This window comes from Melospiza melodia, chromosome 19, assembly GCF_035770615.1.
Source record: "Melospiza melodia melodia isolate bMelMel2 chromosome 19, bMelMel2.pri, whole genome shotgun sequence".
NCBI classification, from domain to species: Eukaryota; Metazoa; Chordata; class Aves; order Passeriformes; family Passerellidae; genus Melospiza; species Melospiza melodia.
In genome coordinates this window covers 6,465,284-6,485,991 of record NC_086212.1, presented here as the reverse complement: position 1 = coordinate 6,485,991, position 20,708 = coordinate 6,465,284, and the positions used below count along the sequence as shown (strand labels likewise).

The following is a 20,708-nucleotide window of genomic DNA, read 5'->3' as shown; positions in this document are numbered from 1 at the left end:
AATTTAAGAATTAAATTACTGGGATAGCCTTCACCTTATTGCCAGCTGCAGCCTCCACCTACTGCAAGACAAGCTATAGACTGGGGAAAATAAAACTACACCGTGCTGGGCTCTCCCAAGACCTCATGCTGACAACTAAAGCTGCCAAGCTGTACTTTTTATATCTGTATGATTACAACAGCCTAAAACCCAGGAAGCAGCTTCCTTTAGACACAGGTGATGCTGAATAAGCCCGCTGGATGATAAAAGAAAGACGCTGTTTATGACAGCTACCAAAATCCAGAGAGCAGCATATTTTAAATTAGAAGACTATTTACTCATAAAAACAGGTATTTCAAGGACAGCCTGCCTATGCTCCCTAATGAAGGGCAGGTGACACACACAGCTATGATAACATGACTCAGACAAGATGATGGCTCCTCTGACAGTCTTCCAGGTTTTGGAGTAGGAAGAGGGCAGGAGGAGAGGAGATTGCAAAAGTGTAAAAGGCTCTTGAAAAATGCAAATGTTTTCCACATTCATGTCCAAAGGTATCCTGGGCAGCTGGAGAGATGTCCCATCTGATGGAGCAAGACAAAGTAACCCAAACACCTACACACGTCTAGGATGACAACTTGTGAGCATCAGAGTTAACAGCACTGACATTCAGACTCTGATTTGTGCCAGTGCTTGCCTACTGCAAAGATAGATGGAGATGACACCTACAGAGGGATTGGGCAACACTGCAGAAGTGAATCAAGGTCACTGTTGTTATGAGTTCATCTCATACCACATTTCTGTCCACATGAACCAGGTGCCCCTGGGTGTCTGGCTGCTTATGCTGTGCACAGGAACACAACTTGCACCTCACTTTTTCTACTGCAGAAAGCACTCAAAGACTTTTGCTCTGTATCCCTGAGGTGCTCTGTAAACCACATTGCAAGAATCTCATCTTCAGCCAAAACCCAAGTGTTGAGAGGAAACACCAGCTAGGAAAGATAAGTCTGATCCACACATCAAAGGGTTTGCTGTGCACAAGCAGCATTACCACAGATACAGCACATTTAAACAGCCTCAATGACATTCCCGGCCCTCAAAAGAAAAGCAGGCTGCCTTTTATTCCCCATCTGGTGGTCATTAACTCTGGAGAACAAACCTCAGAGTACGTCACTAGCTCTCCTCCATCCCTCCATTTTGTACATGCTGCTTGTGTTGCAATGAATCATCCCCTTCTCATGGATCTCCAAAGAGCTCCAGCTTCCCTTTTCCCAAAAGGCTGGATTAAACTGGAGAGTGCTTGTCTGACTTGTAAGGTGCCTTCCTAAGGCAAGTTTAAACCAGTACCTGCCCAGCCCAGCTGTTTTATCTTTCCAAAAACTGATCTTACTCACACACTCACCAGCATTCACAAACTGGGAGAAGACATAATTTGCTCTTCCTATTGCTCCAGGCCCAGTTGGGAGACACTCATAGCAAGGTGGCTGTATGGTGCAAGAGACTGACATAACTGATACCAGAACCCTGCACACAAACCAGGAACACAGTGTCTCCTTATTGCAAATCCGGTGATTTCATTAATTGTAGAACCTTCCACACAAATTTCTAATTTGTTCTGTATCATAAGTGTTTGTAAAACAACATAGCACCACAGAAAAAAATGCCCACCTTAGCCCCTGCATATAACAATATGCTAAAACTAGAATCTCCATCCTAGCCAGACAGCTTTACATCTATTTCTGTGCTGGAAAAAAATCACTCCACTATGTTCTGGTTTCTCCAGCTCTGAGAAGAGCATAGAGCTCCCTCTTTCCCCATTGTGCTGCCTATTTAAACAATATGGCCTGAGGACAAGATAACAATGTACAGCACAAATGACCTTAAACCCAGACACAGCATCCATGAGTAACAAAATGTCCCTCCCTGGTGCTCCCTGCCTTCAGCTTCAAAAGAGTCTCTCTCCACATTCAACCCTTCACCCTCATGTCCTGAGCACAGCACCAAGCACTCCAGACAAGCTGACAGCTGGCAAGGCAGCACTGCACCAAACCAGGAGCTGGAATAAGAATTGCCAACTTATCAGCTACTAATCTCCCAAAGGACTGCACAAACTCCATCCACCTGCATCTGCTGCAGAGCAGATGAAGGAAGACAGCCTCCCACCTGGTCATCAGGCCTCCAAAGAGACTGTATGTAACAGGGGGTTTGTCTCCTGTTACTACCTGTGCTTTTCTCCTCCTAAAACTCTGCTTACAAGTTGTGCTTAAACCCTAACTCCAGAAATCTCTGCCTTTTACTTAGAAGATCACCATGTTTCTCAACTCTACCTCCAGCTAGTGAAAAATCTGCAACAGACACTACAGTTTAATGGGGGAAAAACACTGAAGTGTCTTCTCTCCTAAAAGGTCTTTATAAGCCACTTCTGCAAAACAAGAAAGTACAACCTCAGAGGAAGAGGAGCAGCTGTTTTGACAATTCTGGCTCTTGTTCAAATACCAGGATAAGCCTTGAGTAGTAAAATATTGCCATCAATAAAAAGTTCAACTAAAGTACATTGCCCTGGCCCTAAAGTACAGGTCAGCTATTCCATGTTACATGCACAGGAAAAGCTGCTGCAATGCTGTTCAATTGGAAATGTGTACAGAAGTGACAAATGAAAGAAAAAATATTCTGGATAACACTCTACAAGTTCATGCTCTCATGTGTCAGAAGCTGTGTTAGGCAACAGAGCAGAGTATGTGACAAATGCCAGGAAAAAATTAAAAAGCTATCTGCACTTGGGGATTGCTCCATCCCTAGGAAATATTTTCTTGACTTTTTAACTATGAAGCCACATCTCTGGCCAATGTCTAAAAAAACTGTTCTTAAAAATTCTTAAAATTATTCCCTTTAGACACTGCCACACATCTAGCTGCACCAAACTGACCAGACATTTGGATGGAAACAAAACAACTTCCAATTTCCTGCTGCATACACTCAGTAGTAGAGTGAGCCCAACATTTCACAAATTCCAAAGCATTTGGTAAAACTTATTTCAGGGCAGTCAAACAGTGGGTTTTAGACAGAAAAGCTGTATGCAGTTTATGCATGTTCAACACCAGATCTCATATTTAATTTCTTGTTATCATTTATTCTTAAGCAAAATATTCAACTATTGAGGTCCTGGATGCTTGCTGCAAAAATTAGTAACACTATGCAAATCAATGACTGGGATTACAAAATGAGCAATAAGGAATAAAAGCCACCAGGGTCTTATTTTTAGAAAATCACTGAAAAATATCATTATGGAAGAAAATGGACATCTTGAAGAAGCAGAACTATGCCTTCATTGAGAATGTAAGAGTATTTCTCCCCCAAATAAAGCTGCACTATGTACTGAATGCTGTGTGTGTGAAAGAGACTGTCAGCTGTACCCTGCAGCTGATGAGACCTAGCAGGCACTTAGCTAGTTGTCCAAACAACTAAAACATCAGTGTGTTATCAACACTATTCTCATACCAAACCCAAAAGCACAGCACTGCACCAGCTACTAGGAAGAAACTTAACTCCAGCCTGCCCAAAACCAGGACACAAGGACATCCTCACTATGGAACATGAGTTTAATGGACATGGCCAAAGATGAGTTAGACAGACTGATAAAAATATTTTAGTGAGGCTACAAGTACACTCCAAGCTTTCCTGAGGCAGAAATCAATCTCTCTCCAGTGATGGAAAGATACAGGCAGCTGCAGAATCACTCTGCTGCAAAGCTGAATTCCATGAATGTCCATCTGTCTGTAACATGTCTATGCTGGGCAGAATTATTAAGGAAAATCTTCATCTTTTGATGGACACCATGAGGTTCAGCATTCTGCAATACTAACAGAGAAGAAAGCCATTGTCTTGCTAACACTCCTTAAAAAGCTGCTTCTCTGACGAAGGTATAAGATAAAAATACATACAGGGACACCCACACAGCTCACAACTGCACAAAGCATATGGCAAGCTTGTGAACATGAACAAATACACTCACGTCAAAAATATCAATAAGGAATAAAACCCTCTACTGATCGGAAGCTCTGTGGGAAGCAACTTTTGTCTCTTTGAGACTGACAGGAGCCTCCAATTAAAACCATTTCCCAACACTCTGATGCTGTCCCTCTTTACCTTGCCATCATCTCAGTTTCAGAAGTCAACATCTTCAAACTTAGGAAGGGGTTTAAGTACTCCAGGCGAGGAAGGGGTTTAAATATCCAGGCGGAGATGCAGGGTGTTTTTCTTGAGGAGACACTGCTGAGGCTGAACGACAAGCACCTACACTGACTTTCCTGCTGTGCCTCCAGTGAGCCTGCACTGCCCCCATCCCATCAAGATAAGCACTTCAGACATTTTCCAGCCCCTGCCTCCAAAGCCTCCCAAGACAGGAGTAAGGCATGCTCACTGCTGCCCGTCCTTGGGACTCCTTCATGTTGGGAACAGGCAGATCCCAAGCCCAGAGCAGCTGTCAGTGCAAGTCATTCTTCTGAACTGAACTACTGCTGCAACCACCTCTGAGAGAAACTGCTCAGACTCAAGCAACAGCCATGAAACAAGGTGAACTTCCCCAGTAGAGTATTTTATTCTAGCAGAGAAACAGGCCTTGAGATGATGGGAAACATCACCAGAACTCTGTGACAACACTAGAAAATTTGTGAGGCAATTCTTACTCGAACTGCTGTCCTTCTCCTACTCATCTTCCCTCATTACAGAACTCCATCTCTATCATTAGTATTAATAGAGAACTAATTGCCAAGGTCTCCTACGTATCCAAAAGCATCAAGTCTGATCTCCACCAGTTGGAGGATCTCCCAGATTATTGTTTGTTGCAAGGACTGGCACAAAAATGTATTTCCTGACACTGCTCCTGCTGACACAGACAATGATTTTTTAAAAATCCTGATTTTTTCTCAAAGAAGTTGGAAAATCATTGATACTAAGTACATGTTACAAAAGAATAAATTTCAGGAAGATTGACTACTGCTTCACATTCTCCACTTTCATTCTCAGCTCTGGAGCTCTCAGTTGTTCATCGGCTGAGCAGCTACAGAAGTCAAATTTAGAAACCAAATTTCCACTTGAAAACATGCAGGTATGTTCATATTTCTGAAGCCAAAACCAAAATTTTAATCCTCTTTACACCATACAGGTCACAAGAATCCAAATTTAACTTCACCCTTTCTTTTCCCATCACCTTCCCAAAGTCCTAACTCTCGCTCTGACACCACAAGACATTACAGCAGTTGACTAAGATCAGTAGTTTAAAAAGCAAGCATTCAAGATGAAAATATTTCCAACTATAAACCTCATTAAATCCACTGGAACTATTTAGCATTTATGTCAGCCAGGACATTTTGAACAAACGCTGTGCTAAAAATACTGGAGTCTCATACACACCGGGAAACCACTACTACAACGTGCTCAGCTGAGCAGGGAATAGCAGGAGCCTGCAGCAGAAAGGCTCTGTCTGCTCTGCTCTGCCTGGAACAGCACTTCCACACTGTAGTAACTCCAGTGTTCAACCTCTGGTGGACAGTGGAGCCACCAGAGCACACACAGAGGACTGGCAGGAGCAGGCAGCTACTGGCAGAGTAAGGACAACACTAACCGGGAACACTTTAAAAGGAGCTCTCCTTTTAAATCCTACTGCAGCTGTGAAATGGGTTTTACATTTATTTTCTACTGTTTTTTTCAGAAGAGCAGAACAGCAGCAAACTCGCTGCTGAAACCACAGCAAGCTCATATCCTTCTCTCATTCCCTGACCAGGAGGAACCTGAAATTCTGAACCTAAATTCTGAAATCTAAAGATGATCCACTTTTGAATGCTGACAGTGCTGAAGAGCTCGGAACAGAGAGTCCTGCAGGGAGAATGTGTCATATGCTCTGTCAAAAGGGACAGTCCCAGGACAGCAATGTAACAAACACTGATTTCAACATCTATCTTCTCTCAGATTTGGAAAGCTAAGACACAGACCTTCAAAAACCCAGGCAGAAGCAGCATATATAACACTAAATAGATTTTGCTTCCATGTGTTGAAGTGTGAGGTTTTCTACAAAATGGGGAGCAGTATCTATAAAACTGGAAGCTACAAAATCAATTAAATTTAATAAGCCAATAAATATTTGTGAATGTTCTTCAAGGATATGAGAAACTGTATCAGCACAACCAGCTCAAGAGGACTTGAAAGAGAAACTGTCCCGTCTTGAAAAGCCACAGGAAAAAGAAATCTGCAATGACTTCCTAGGTTAAACTGTATTTCTCTTAAATAGTCACTGTGTCATTAAAGCCCATCCCTGCAGCCGAGTAACAAAAAAGCAGATACACTGTCCATGCTCCACTGATTTAGCAGAACTACAGCAATTCACAACACCAGGAAGAATCTGACCTGGAGCCTCCCTCTAACAGGGCAGCGGCTTGTGCTATTTCAGCAGGTATGACTTTAACAGGAATCCGGTGAAATCATTAACAGAGGAATTTGAGTCAATGAGATGTTAAGTACTTGCTATAATTACATATTATTGCAGTTTCTGCTGACAGTGCAACTCAGGAGGTTGGAATTCAATGAACTATCTAACGAATATCTGAAGTCACAGTTGTAAATGAAATTAAATCTGATTTGTGCTTGATCACATTTATGAGCTGTGTGTCTAATTTACATGAAGCCATGTAAAAAAGCACACTTTTACACCAGCCCCCTGGTTCAAAATGTTTCATGTTTTACAAAGTAAACAACGAAGCCCTGATAACACATTAATAACAGAGAGTGCTTAACACTGGAGTGAAAGAAGAAACATCTGAAGAAAACCTGCTAGGAGGAAGAAACACACGGGCCATTAACCCCTGAAACACATCTTCCAGCACATTTAAGTAATTCTGCTGAGTTTTAAAACACAAGTTGGCTGCAGCTTCCAGAAACACACTCAACTCCCCACTCCCACCAGACACCCATTAAGTTTTAACCTAAATGCTGAATGTGTCAGAACAATTAACACAACAGACCCCAAGGTCTTTAGCAAAGCCCTTCTGAGGCTTCTGCTGGGGAAAATAAACGCAACCAACTTATGTGGCACATGATAGTGAAGAACAGCTTACCAACAATATGTTTATTTACATTTCTGAGAAGCGTCATGAATGATAAATTTACTTCAGAGTACTCTCACCTTCACAATCTGAAAATTCCCAGAGTGAAGCTACACTGTCATATCCTAACAAGCCCTGAGAAAGATTGCTGTGAACATATTGAAAATCAATGCAAAAACAAAATTAAGACATTTTGCAGAGATTGGTGTCTTATGTAAAATACTTCTGAAATTAAAAAAAAAAAAACCAACAAAAAAACACGAAAAAAAAAAATCTAAGTGGTTGCAGACTTAAAACTACCCCAGTATTGTTCTGAGGCTGTGGGCAGCACTTCCCACAATGCAGGCTCACCACCAGCACTGCAGTCTGGAGCGAAGGCAGGGAGCCATGCAAGGAAGGAACAAGCTACATTCTTCTGGGTTCTCATCTCCATGTATCACAGAAAAAAGCAAAGGAAATTTTCAGCAGAGATATCAATCTGCACCTAAATACTATTAATTACCTTTTGTACTTTGGATCCCTTGCCAAACGTTTGACATTTAAAGCATTCCTGAGACGTGTTCCCAGGGAACTTAAAAGACAGTTTCTCCCTGCCATGTCACACACACACAGAGCACAGGCAGTGCCTTCACACTTCCTAAATCCGTGCAGTTTGTTTAGCACAGTGGCTCTAACAGCAGTGCTAAGGTACACACAGCCCTGTGCCAGAAGTGGCCCTGCTCTCCTTCAAAAAACTCTCACCCATCCAGAAGGCGCCGGCAAAGGCAGCAGCAAGGAAGCACAAATCTGGTCTCTAACAGACTGTTTCACAACCACTGAGAAATCCTAAAGATCTCTGCTATGTTGCTCTACAGTTTGTTAGCATTTAAATCACCCACACCTCTTATTGCACAGCTCTGTCATCCATGAAACATGAATTTAATGCAAAACACAAAACGTGCTGAAATTCCTTAACTTGTAAGGCATTTGGTTCAGCACTCATGTTATTTAATTTGAATTTCCCTCTTGCTCATTCCTTCGTGTTGCCAGCCTGATAAATACACAGATGCCCCACGAGCGTTTGGGCCAACAAAGAAACCCTGCCAGTTCCTGATAAGATGCTGCAGCAGTAAGGGCTTCAGTTTTTTTCTCCAAAAAAATACTCACTGTTAAAGCAAGCCCCTCCTTCTAACATGTTTGAAATGCAGAAGCCACCTCTGTGAGGCTGGACAAATTCACACTTGACTCCTGTTAATACACTGTAATGGTTACTCCAGTGATACTTGACCTCAAATTGCATCTTAACATTACTGGCCAAATCAACTGGAAGCAAAAAGCACTGCTTGGGATGATGTCCCCAATTTCCATACTGAGCACTTCTGGATTTTACACAAGTTCTGATCACAGGCTGCCGAGCAGCCAAGGCACCAATAGCAGTTAGTAGAATTTAGTAGTTTTGCAACGCAATTTGATTATTTTGCAAACAAAAGTAATTTTTATCTAGTGCACTCTGCAAACACTATGGGAGAGCTCAAAGTCAAGATAAATTGCTTTTAGTGTCGTTGCCCTCAGTAGTAAGAGGTTGTTACATCCAACCTGAGTAACAAAGCTCTTAAGGCAAAACTCAATAGAATCCAAATCTGTGGAGGTGGGGACATTTTCAGCATCCAAGCTGTAGCTGGAAACAACAATTTTGGACTCCATTTCCCTTCTGAATGCTGAGGACTGCAAGGATGTTACTTGCAGCAAAGGCTGGCTGCTTCAGCACAATACTGCTCTCAGCTTGGTCTGCAAACAGGCACTGCTAGGACTGAACATGGAAAATTCTTTGCAATGCGTACGGATACTAAAAATACAGCTAAGGTGAAAAAAAATACCCACCACAGCCAAACAGGAGGGAGAACCTGCATATTGAAATGGAATGCAATTACTCAAGTTGGAATTTGCCCAGGACACACTTGCTTAGAGTGATCTGGCAATTTAATGACAAGAAATAGCCAGGAACACGTATTTACAGCTGGCACCCCCTCTCATACCCAGCACTAGCCTGCTATCAATGAAATGGGTGTGTAACCAGACCCAGCTACAAGCAGCTGCACCGTGCTGACCTGCAATGGGCAGATCCACCCCACCTACTGCAGCTGCAACAACTTGTGTGACCACAACTCAAGGCAGTGTGTCCACTGACCCAGATAGGAACATTAATAACAACAGGAAGCTTCTAAGTGCTTCAGCTGCCCTATTACTGATACACTAGCCAAAAGTCACCCAAAACACTCTCTACTAACAAAAATGTTTACTGCTGCTACACTCAACACTTAGAATGAGTCAGTACCAGCCCCCAGAAAAACTTCCCTTCCCCCAAATGTGAAGTACAGGAGGCCTTAAAGGAGAGTTTGGGTGCTGCCTGACAATAATCAAAGTACAAACCAATTCTAAATATCTGGGGGGAAAAAAACCTGGCACTTGGGATTCCTAATCTTTGCCACTAAATAGGATCAAAAATCAAGAAAATAAGAGTGAGAGGCTCAGTGCTCTGCCTGAAGGAGAACTGCTGTTCTCATAGCCGTGTGTGACAATTCCCAACACACCAGTGCAAAGAGCTCCTGAGCAGGGGAAACCAGGCTGAGAGCAAGAGAGGTGACAGATTTTCAGGGAGATCAGGGGTGCTCACAAGGTCAGAGAATCCACTGTCTATTCAGCATTATTCCCTTAGCAAGACTAACATACCTTCCAGTGCTGAAAAGGGTTTTGGGGGTTAGGGGCCTCTGATCAATGACAGTGATGTTACATGACTGTCACAAATAATTACAGTAAGAGAAAAAGGGTGCTGATGCCTGCACTGGTATGGATTTGTTGGGTGTGCTTGATTTACCAGGAATTCAGTTTTTCCATCAAGGTGTCTGACTTTGAATTTCTGTATTGAATTCCTTCAACACATGGTAGAAATAAAAACCACAGGAGTTTTAAGAGCTGTATGACTAAAGCTCTTAGAAGAATAAAACAGCACATGGTCACAATAGAGGAGAAAAATCCCTCTGAAAGGTTCACTGGAAGATGGAGTCAAAAGGTCAAATATACATCACTTCCTCTAAGTACAACAGTACTAAATAACTAAAGCTTACCAGGGAGTATTTTTCCCTAAATAAAGATGATCCTTAGATGAAGCAAGTATATTTAAAATGCTTCAAGAGTTACACCCGTTCTTCTTGGGAAATCCACTGCACCCTTTTTTCCTGATAACAATTATTCATAGAGCCCCACTATAAATTCAGAATAGAAATGAAGAGTTCAAAATGTGCATATTTGATACTGTCTGCTCCTGCTGCACACACACAATCACATTCCAATGAACTGACAGAACGAAAGGTGCTCGCAAGCGTAGATCTGTAAATATTTACACGCAGTAGCCTACAAAGCAACCAGGCACGTGGACATCATCCAGAGAAGCATTCTAAAAATTAGTGTAACTATAAGTCAAGCAGATATTTTCAACCACCTTTTTGTCCTCTAACAACTCAGCAGTCAGGGGACAGCTCAGAGCTCCTCACACATCCCGAACAGTGACAGTAATACATACACACAAAGGTTGGTTGTATACCCTCAACTCCCTTTCACCTTATTTAAGCCCTGCAATTTGACACCTATCAAATGAGACAGGCTTGCAATCAGCTTGCTTCCTATAAAAATTAATAAATTATCAGAAAAAGTTAGCAGTCAACAGGCTGATTAGAAAAGATAAAATTGTATGTCTGTATATATATACATGAATATAAATATACATACAGATATGCATATATATTCATATATAAATATATACATATACAAAAAATTACATATCGGTGTATTTTTTTTTAATTACAGGACTCCTGTAAATGTTTCTGAACAAAATGAAGTTAGGTTGCAAAGTCCCTAAAGTGATGCTGTCTACCTTTCTGGAATTGTCTACACTATGGTCTGTTGGGTTTTTTAAAGTAGGTTTTTATTTTAATTTAAAAAAACCCCATCTAACAAGGTAAAGTCACATAATTTAAATGGCCAGTAAGAAAATAAGACTGATCTTAAAATGGATGCAGCAGCTTCTTTTAAAGAGCAACATGTTGCAATCACCTTTCATTTTAGGGGAAGGGAGGGATTCCCTCAAAGGAACAGAGAAGGGGAGCAGTGGGGGGGAGGGAGCCTGCGATTAAAAAAAAAAAAAAAAAAAAAAAAAAAAAAAGGCGACTTGGGATTTTAAATTTTTTTTTTAAGCTAAAAACTTTGCTTTCCCCTCGGTTACAAGGGGCTGGTGCCGGGGATGGCGGCCCGGTGCCTCTGCAGAGGCGGCTCGGCGGCAGCTCGGGGAGGAGGAGAAGGAGAGAAAAGCCACAGAGAGAGAGAGAGAAAAAGAAAATGGCGCAGAGACTAAGTCCCGACCGTCGACAAGGCGACTTTCCAGGGAGGAATCGGGGCCCAAAGGCGATCCCGGCAGAGCCGCTGGGCTCGGATCGGGGGCCTGCGGTGCCCCCACTCGGGGCGGCGGGGGTCGGGGGGCCCCGATCCCGGCGGGAAAGGGGCGCTTTTGGCAGCTCGATGGGAACAATGGGGCCGGTGAGCGCGGAGCCGGGACTTAGTCTCTGGGACGCCATGTCTGTGCGAGGGGCGCGCCGGGGCCGCACTCACCGTTCGCTCGGAAATCCGCCTCGATCTGCGGGGAGAGCACACAGGGACACACCGTCAGCACGCCCGGCTCCGCGGCGCTCCGGGGGACCCCCACCCCCGCCCTCACCCTCATTTTTGGGAGAATTAAATACTAAAAGGGAAAAGCCCGGCGCGATGCGGAAGGTGATGGGGGAACCGGTGAAGCGCCCCCCCGGCCCCCGCACGGCTCATGAGGGGACCCCACCCGAGCCCCCCAAAGGGGAGCGAGCCGGGGGAGCGCGGCAGGCGCCCCCTCCCCTTGTCCGCCCAGCCCGGGGGTCACACGCGGGTCCCCGCTCCCACCGACCCCCATCCCATCGCGGGGGGACACCGGGGCTGACAGGGCTCTGCCCAGACTTATGGGGGCGGCCATAAGGGGGCACGGTCGCCCCGCTGGGGTTACGGGGGGTGGCGAGGCGGCCAGCCCAGGGCCGGCACGGCGAGATGGGAGCACCGCGGCGGGGGTCCCCCGGGAGCGCGCCCCGCGGGCGGGCACGGGGCGCTCACCTGGGAATCGTTGTGCAGCTGGTCCCCGCTCATGCCGGAGGCGCGGGCGGCCGGGCGGAGCGGGAGGAGCGGCGGGCAGAGGAGCGCCGGGCGGAGCGGGACGCGGGGAGCGCAGCGCGGTTGTGTAACAGACTCTAAGTCCCGGTTTCGGCGCTCTGCGCAGGCGCGGCGCCTTTTAAAGCGACGGGGAGAGGACTGACTGGCAGGGGGCGGGAAGCGGCCGCGCGCGTATTTGCATCCTAGCCACGCCTCCAGAGCCGGCATGATTTGCATGCGGGCCACGCCCCGTCGACATGACCGCTCCGACCCGCTGCCCCCCCACCGTGCGCTAAGCCGGCTCGCTGCTTTACATATCCGGTCCCGCCCCTTCCTCTCCCTCATCCAATAGCGCGGCAAAACCCGGCACTCATTTACATGCGAGAGCCCGCCCCCTCCCCGCGGCTGCCCGGCCCGGTGCATTGTGCAAGAACCCGTGCTGCTCCATGCGCCCAGCGCGCATGCGCCACCTCCCCGCCCCGCCGGCTATATTTGCATACAAGTCCCGCCCCCGTCCGCTGGCTCCGCCCCTTGCGCCGCATGGCGGGCGGGCTGCTCTGAGGGGAGGCGTTTCGCTGCTCCCCACGATAACCCCACAGCGACGGCCCAGCACCCTGCCGGGTCCCGCAGCTCTCGGGTTCCGCTGGCTATGGGGTCCTCGGGGCTTCCCGTGAAGTCCCGCCGCGCCGGACCCCCCCCATAGGCACCACCGCATGGGCAATTAGAGCATTTCCTAGTGAGAGGAGGCGAGCGGGTGCGCGCCCCTGTCCCGCAGACCCCTCGTTATCAGTGTCTGTTATCGGTCTTGCTGACCCCTCACTGTCCGCCTCTGCACGCCACCGCACTGGGCTGGAGTGCGGGGGCCGCAGGAATCACGGGGACATGCTGGGGGGGGATGCAGATCAGGCAGGTTTGGGCTCACTTGACTCGTTTAAGTCAAGGACAGCACTGGTGCATTGCATACAAGAGCATTAAAAAGGGATCAGCCCGCAAGGTTTTTCTTCTGGCATCAGCAGGCTCTTAAAATTTCTTTCTCCTGCAAGGAAATGGAGGGTAAAAGGGGGCCAAAGCTTTATTTTCTTTTAGGTAATGTGATAATGAAACACGTGCCTGCCTAGAAAAACACCCCTCCTTCCTCAAGCCAAACCTGAAGACATTTATTTCAGTTCCGCAGCAGCTCTTATAAACGGGTTTTCTTGTCGGTGTACTAAATGGCAGGTTTAGTATGCATGGCTGGTACGTGTCTCACAGGACTGCCTCCAGTCTTCTTGGAGCTTCCATCCTCTGCTGCAACACAGACTGTACCTTTCCTCAGCTTCTTTACACAACCAGAGCTTTGATTTGACACTAAAATAACCTGGCGCTGCCAGGCTATCTGAAGAGATAGATCAAAATGTAAGCAGTGACAGCAGCCACCTATTTGCACTGCATATTTATATCCTGCAAAGGGAAAACTCTGTCACTTTCTTACCGTCTTCAGAAGAGGATCTGAGGACTTCCTTTTTTTACCCAGAGCAGGCAAATATTTCTGGCTCTGGAGCTGTTTATTATGCAAACTGCTTTAGTCACTGATAGATTTTTAAATATAAACATAATGAAAGGGCTGTTTCAGACACCGGGAAGGGGTGTGTGCCTCTGGCTCCCAAGAATGAGGTGAAAGCAGGCTTTGCCCTGGGTTTGAGCCCCTCCTTTGCTGCCATCCAGGGCTGCAGGGCTGTGTCTTTTGAGACAGCCTGCGAGCGGGCTGGCACCTCCTGCTTCCAACATTGGAAATTCCTCAAAGCTCTTGCTTTGAAGCAGCAATTTCACTTTAAACCCCGCATCTTTGTCTCCCCAAGCAGCCGCGCTCAGGTGGCTGTGCCTGCCACAAGAAAGGGACCCGGCGCGCTGCAGCTGCAGCCAGCCCTGCGCAGGGGAAGGCAGCACGGCCCCTTCCAGCAGCTGCCACCTTCACTGCCTGTCTGCCTGCAAAGCAGAGCCCCCGAAACCGGCACACGGGAGGTGCAGCGCTGTGCTGCCGGCAGGAGCCTGCTGACAGCCGGGTGGGAGAGCTCCGGAGGAACAGGGAGCTCCCCAGTTTGGTATCTCGGGTCCTGACAAGGATCGCTGCCGCGGCAGCAGCGCCAGAGCCTTTAGGGACGAGCACAACCTTGTGCTCGAATGTCAAACACCTCTCACAGCGCGGGGGAGCCTGCAGCTGAGACAGCCCGAGCTGCCTCCCAGGAATCGCTTCCCATCTGCCGCACGGAGCCTCCTCCTCTGGAGCTGCTGGAATCCCAGCGGGACACAAACCTGTGCAACCTGCTGCGGGTGAGCCTGCAGAGGCACCTCCCAAACCCAGCCATGCCCTGGGATCCGTTTTGTCCCCAGTGTTCCACAGGGTTATCCTGGAGCCTGCAGGGAGCCCCTGCTCTGCTGTTAGAACCCAAGAGGCAGAGTTATATATATATCTATATTTTTTTTTTTATAGCTTGTTCAAAACACATTAAACCGGAACACCTGTGTGCCCCCATCTGTTGCAAGGAGCTGTATGATTAAAAACCTTCTGATCTCCAAATCTAAAACCTGCAGCACCACCGTCCAGGAGGCTGAACCTCCTTCACTCCCTTCCATGCTGGCATCCCTTGGGACACGGGAGGCGCTGCCAAAGGAGAGGAAGGCTCGTACAGGACACACCACTGTGAAGTGGTCGTGGTCTCAAGCCTGCCAGACTCAGAGAAGCATTTGGACAATGTTCTCAAGCACTGGGGATTCTTGGGGTTGTCCTAGGTGGGAGTTGGACTCGGTGATCCTTGTGCGTCCCTTCCAGCTCGGGGGATTCTGAGTCCAAGCAGCCTTTCCACGGTGGAGGCTGGCAGTGAAGGGGTTAACGCGCTTGGACCCGCTTCCCTGGCGAGGCTGTGCACACCCCATCGAGATAAATGGGGGAAGTTCACACCTCGGAGGGCTGTGGTCTCTCTCCGGGGCTCCCCGGGACCAGTACATCACCGTCGGGTTAATGTAGCCTAGGTGATTGCCTGCGAAAAGAAACAGCTGGAAACTATGTGTTTAAATTAAATCATAAATCACCCAGGATACAAAACCAGTAGAAAAGCCTCCAGTTCTTGATCCTGGTGAATTGTGAGATTGGATTTATCTGTTGCACTGGGGGCCTCACGCTGTGCTCAGGGTGCGTGTTTTGGGAGAGGGAGGTGGGTGCTGTTTTCCTGGGCAGCTTTGCAGTCCTGTATCAGGATGCTCCAGCCTGAGTCCCCACTCTCCTGCAAGGACCAACACAAGACAAGAAACCTCGACATCCAAACCCCTAAACCCACCACAGCCCTCTTTCCAAGCCTTGCTCTTAGCCTCAGGTGAAGCCATCCACATTGTGTTCCTTCAGTTAATTCTCCTTCATTTTTAACTTGATTATATGATGCATTTCAAGTTTGAAAGCAAAACAACACTGGTAATTAAATATGCTCATATCTTGGTGTTTTTGATTATAATATCAAAAGTTCAGGCCTTAGAGCTTATTTTGGAGTGCAGAAGGAAGAGCACAACACTGCCAACTCATTCAATTTTATTAGCAGTTCCACAGATCCAAGTTCACTTGTTTAGTTTATATAATTTTGTATATATAATTTTGTAAAAAATTTTGACAGAGGCAGCAGCCAGTTTCTAGTATTTATGTTTTAGGAGGAAAAAAAAGACACAAAACCCCTCCATCTGAATATAAAACAAATGCATTTTGCTTATGAAGAGGTTAACAAATAACCAGTTACAAAACACATTTAAACCCAAATTTCTAATTTTTAAACGCCTGTAATGATTTTTTTAGTCTCAGGTCATTAGTAAGAGCTATGGTTTGGATATTTCTATCACTACTGTACATTTTTTCCACAGCCAGAGGCCTGCCTGATGTGCAGGATTCCCAACTGGCGTCATCCTGCAAACCTGCTGTCTCTAGAACCAAGTAACACTGGTACAAAATAGGAACAGTCAGATACACGACTCCCCACTCATTTTTCATTAGCATGACCTGCTCAGAAACACTCATACTTATTATGTACTGTCGGATGCATTGAAACGAAATGATCTCAGTGCTCTGAAAGGAATGCACTTTAATAAACTGCAGCAATTATTCACAGTTTTATATGTAAGGCAAGGGAGCAAATTAAGCAGAACCAGCAGATACAATTGTAAGTGGGAGCTTTCAAAGGTCAGTCTTAATTGCTGAGTTTCACCTGGGATGGGAGAAGCTTGCAGAAGTCCGGGGAAATTACCAGTTAGAAAACAATAGCTGATATCCCTTGAACTTCATTATGTCCTCATTTGCCTCGGTTAAGAGAGACAGCAGTGCTAGAGAGGTTGGTGTAATGGGAAGGAGAACATTTGAATCATAATCCAAGGAGCAAGTACCTGGATTTCCAGGTAACATTCCCACACACATCTGCTGCGATGGTTTGTGCCTGCAGCATGGCCAATGTGTAACACCAAATGCTGTCGGGCGCATCTCTCCATCCCTCTGTGCCTCATTGCCTTCCTGCTCCTAGCAAATAAAAGCGACGCTCCTGCTTGAGAAAACAATGAGAAAAAACCAACGAGAAGCCCACAAACACCACTTTACTTCAGCCTGGCCTCCTCATGCTGCCGTGCAGAGCAGTCAGTGCCCGGTGTTTGGAGATTACCCCACTCGGGGCTCCCTGCAGCAGAGCGTGGGTGCTTTGGGAGCCCCAGAGCACGTGAGAAAAGCCACCCTTGCATAACGTGGCAGGCGTGGGAGGCAATGGGATGGCTCTTTTAGAGCGTTCACATGTTGCAAATATAGCTGAGATAAGGAGCCATTTCGTATAATCTGTGCCCCCCCCGGAATGAATTTCTCATGAATTTAGGCTAGCTGGTTTCACTTTTATCTCCTGTAGTTGATTTCAGCGGCTGTTTCTCACAATGTGACATAATTCTGTGATGCAGATTCCTGACATTGCAAGGAAAAGCATCCAAGCAGTTCTATTCACATCGCAACTGCTATTAAAAAATACCGAGTTAAATTTGGTACCCACAGTTAATAAATGGCTCTCCTTCACAGTACAATGAGATAATATTTCTCCTGTGTCTACTGTTTTCCATCCAAAGGAGAGAAGAATCCCCATTTTGGGAAAGAAACTGCTCACTTGGAGTGTTTCCATTTCTGGAGTTGCGCCATGTGGAGAATGCTGGGCCCAGCTCCAGGAGATCCAAGCAGCCTGAACGCATCCAAAATCCACGGGAGCTCTGATACTCGTCACTCCAAGTGCCAGTCCAGACGTATCCCAGAGACTGGCCCTGCTGAACTCGGGAACACTTTAGTAAAGGAGCCTTTAAAGACTTTGCTGGAGTCAGTGACAAGCACTGAAAATTCAGCAGAGACTCTTGGCACAGCTTCCCTGTGACGTGCCAGTTGCCATCGCCCTCCTGTCCCGTGCCAAAAATCTGCTTTTAGCTGGAGGGCTCTGAGACAGCCTAAATTCAGCCTAGCCTGGAAAACTCAGTGAAGAGAGCCCCGCAAAATGTGGGGAACTAACCTTAAGCTGGCTTGTCCTCCAGGCTGGAGAGGAGTCAAACGTGGGTGCATTCCGGCTTGAAAGCTCGAAGGAGGTGTGAATTGCTCACGCCTTAGTCAGGAGGTGACATGTGGCCCCATTAATGGCTTTATTAGCTTTGGTGGCCCCACGCAATTGGGCAGCACTTCCCAGTGAGAAGGAGCTGCAAGAGCTGCTTGATTCTTGCTCTGGCACAGCTTTCTCTTGGTGTCTGTGCTTACTGAACCGCTGCTTTCTCACGGCAGGGATGGCCCCAGGACTGCTTGGTGCACCCAGCTGTCTGGGGGATCCCACCCTGCACCCCTTCAGCACACTCCTTGCACAGCCAGAAAGGCACTGGCAGCTCTTCCCGAGTGCCTCAGCTCTATTCTGCCCCTCTTCCCGAGCTCTGGATAGACCTGATACCCTTTAGTTAGAAAATAAACCAGGGTATTTATGCCCTGATACCCTTTAGTTAGAAAATAAACCTGAAGGTCTTTTGTGAGTTGACCCTTGGTAAAGGTGAGATAGACACCAGCCCTGCTTTTGAGGCTGCAAACACCCTACTTTAAGGAGGGTCTTTTGTAGGTTACCCATGTTTTGGGCTCTCTATGTTTCAACTCATCATGTGGCAGATGAGGCTGTGGTTCCTCCCTGCCAGGAGGTGATGGGGTGAGAAATGCAGGTGTGGGGTGCTCTGCTGATCAGGTGAGAGCGACCCAAAGGAGCGGAGGCATTTTCAGGTCTGAGCTAATCGGCCTGATCAATGCTGCCATTACTGAGCAGCTGTTGCTCAAAGTGGGGTTTGTTAAGCTCTCTCATGTCCCTGGAGTTGGGTTAGCTCTTAGCATCCCCTCCCAGCCCATCAAACCGTGCCTGGGTCCAGCCTGGGTGCAAATCCTTGCATTAATATCAGGATGTGGTGAACCATCGGCAGGGGCAGGAGCAGAACATGTCAGGGCTGTTCATTCAGGGCTGGCAGCCCTCACCCCAGAGAGCAAAGCCAGCAGCACCCCACCCTGGGTGCTAACCATGAATTCCATGTCCCTGCTGGATGCAGTGTCCACAGGCAGCATCACAAACAGCCTGGAGAGGTTTTGGAGGGATGTGTCTAAGCCTAGGGCTGTCCTGCTCTCAGGCTAAGGCTGCTGGCTCTGAAAATGCAATCTGTACATTAGATAGCCTTGCTTAAAAACGTCCATATCACTGGCTTTAAATATATTTATCATGGTTTTTGCTGGAACATTAATCTTTCCTAAAATAACTTGCAATGTTAGTATTGTAACAGAGCTATGAAAGCCAAAGCATGAACCCTTGATCAGGAAATCCACCAAAACCTCAAGTGGAAATAACTACTTTAATGTAATTTTGTCAAGGAGGAAGTAATGAAGATACTTCATAAGGAAACAATAATCAATCTCAAATAATGAATGAAAATAATGATGAAACTGATTTTTAAAATAATGAGGGTTTTGGCATGCCTTTTTATTTTAAAAGATGGTTGTTATCTTCATTGGAATTTAGATTTTTAAACTCTCTAAACCCTTCTGGAACATTAAGAAATATTTCCATGTCCTGTAGAGCTCTTGATAATATGTGAAATGAATATTGTCAAGGCCAAGGATTTCATACCTCCTTTCAAAAATCCCTTGCCTGGAAATAATGAGACTAGATTTAAAATAATAAATGTAACTTTCTGTTTAAATTCTTCACACTGATTTCTTGAAGGTGCTTTTTATTATCATTTATCAAGATGAGGTGGAATAGAAACATAGACCTGATCTGCTCAATATAGCTGCACTGATTTAACACAGCAGCAAATCAGTTTAATTAGATCAGTGATTAGACCTTATGTGAGCACTCCTCCATGCTAAGGGAAATTTACACTGCAGGTGAATTTCATCTTTGGGGCAGAGAAACAAACTGCTGGCTTAATAATAATAATAACAATAACAACAACAATAATAATGACAATAATAATGACAACAACAATGTTTTAACTTTAATACAGATTTTTTTCTGGATGAAGCCAGAAAATGGGCAGGTTAGTGGTGAGAAGTTGCAATCACCGCCTGTGTCAAGGTGGTGGGATAAATTTCTTATGGTGGTAACCTCTAAACCCTGTTCAACAACATGTCCTTGTCTGGTTGGGCAAGATGGAGGAAGGCAAAACTCACAAACCATAACCAGAAAAAGGATTGTCCAGCAGATAGAGTCCTTGGTCTGTACCATCCATGTCTGACTCAACATTAGTGTCAAAGGAGACAGAGATATCCAGGCAAAAATCATTACTGCTTTAGAGAGCCCAGATGCTGTGGAAACAGCTCAGAGATGTGATAACCAGCTGAATACCATCTAAAATGATGTTTAACCTAATCTAAGGTCTCTGTCCAATGCTGAGGAGGATGCTTATCTTTGCTACTGTTCCCAGAGCAACAGGAGCTCTGTGCAAGCAGCCCCTGGTGCTTGGAGAAGGGGCTGGAGCTGGCCTGGGCACACACACAGGCAGCAGGCAGCAGGATCAGCCCTTCTCAAGATGGGGAGCTTTTCTTAGTGTGTCTGAGGGTTTCTTGCATGCAGCCCCAAGACACCCTGGCAGCAGGCTGTGACACAGACAGCAGATGACTTCCTAAGGCTTTTATCAGGGTAGTGCACCTCTGAATTCATCATGGAGATATGTGAGTATTAACTCTACGTAATAAAGCAAGGGTGTGCAGAAGCAATTATAAGGAGAGGCTTAGCCAGCTCTGTGTGGTTTGAAATATGGGCTTAAATATCTAGGGTTGGTATAAACAGTGTGTTTGTAGGAAAGCAGCCTGGTGGCAAAGCAAAGCATAGCTTGTATCACAGCCCAGCCACGTGGATGTGAAGAAGCCTTAAAAAATAAATAAAAATA

The 20,708-nt window shown here is 46.2% G+C and overlaps 1 protein-coding gene across 1 annotated transcript in view; it reads right to left on the bottom strand.

Moving 5' to 3' along the window:
* The window catches only part of TOP1 (DNA topoisomerase I), a 65,435-nt gene extending 53,066 nt beyond the window's left edge, over window positions 1-12,369 (bottom strand). The window contains exons 1-2 of the mRNA XM_063172202.1: window positions 12,240-12,369; window positions 11,715-11,739 (exon numbers count right to left, since the gene is read on the bottom strand). Coding sequence (XP_063028272.1) covers window positions 11,715-11,739; window positions 12,240-12,272 — 58 coding nt within the window. The 5' untranslated portion in view covers window positions 12,273-12,369. The remainder of the gene's footprint in view (window positions 1-11,714; window positions 11,740-12,239) is intronic.
* Between the last annotated feature and the right edge of the window lie 8,339 nt (window positions 12,370-20,708).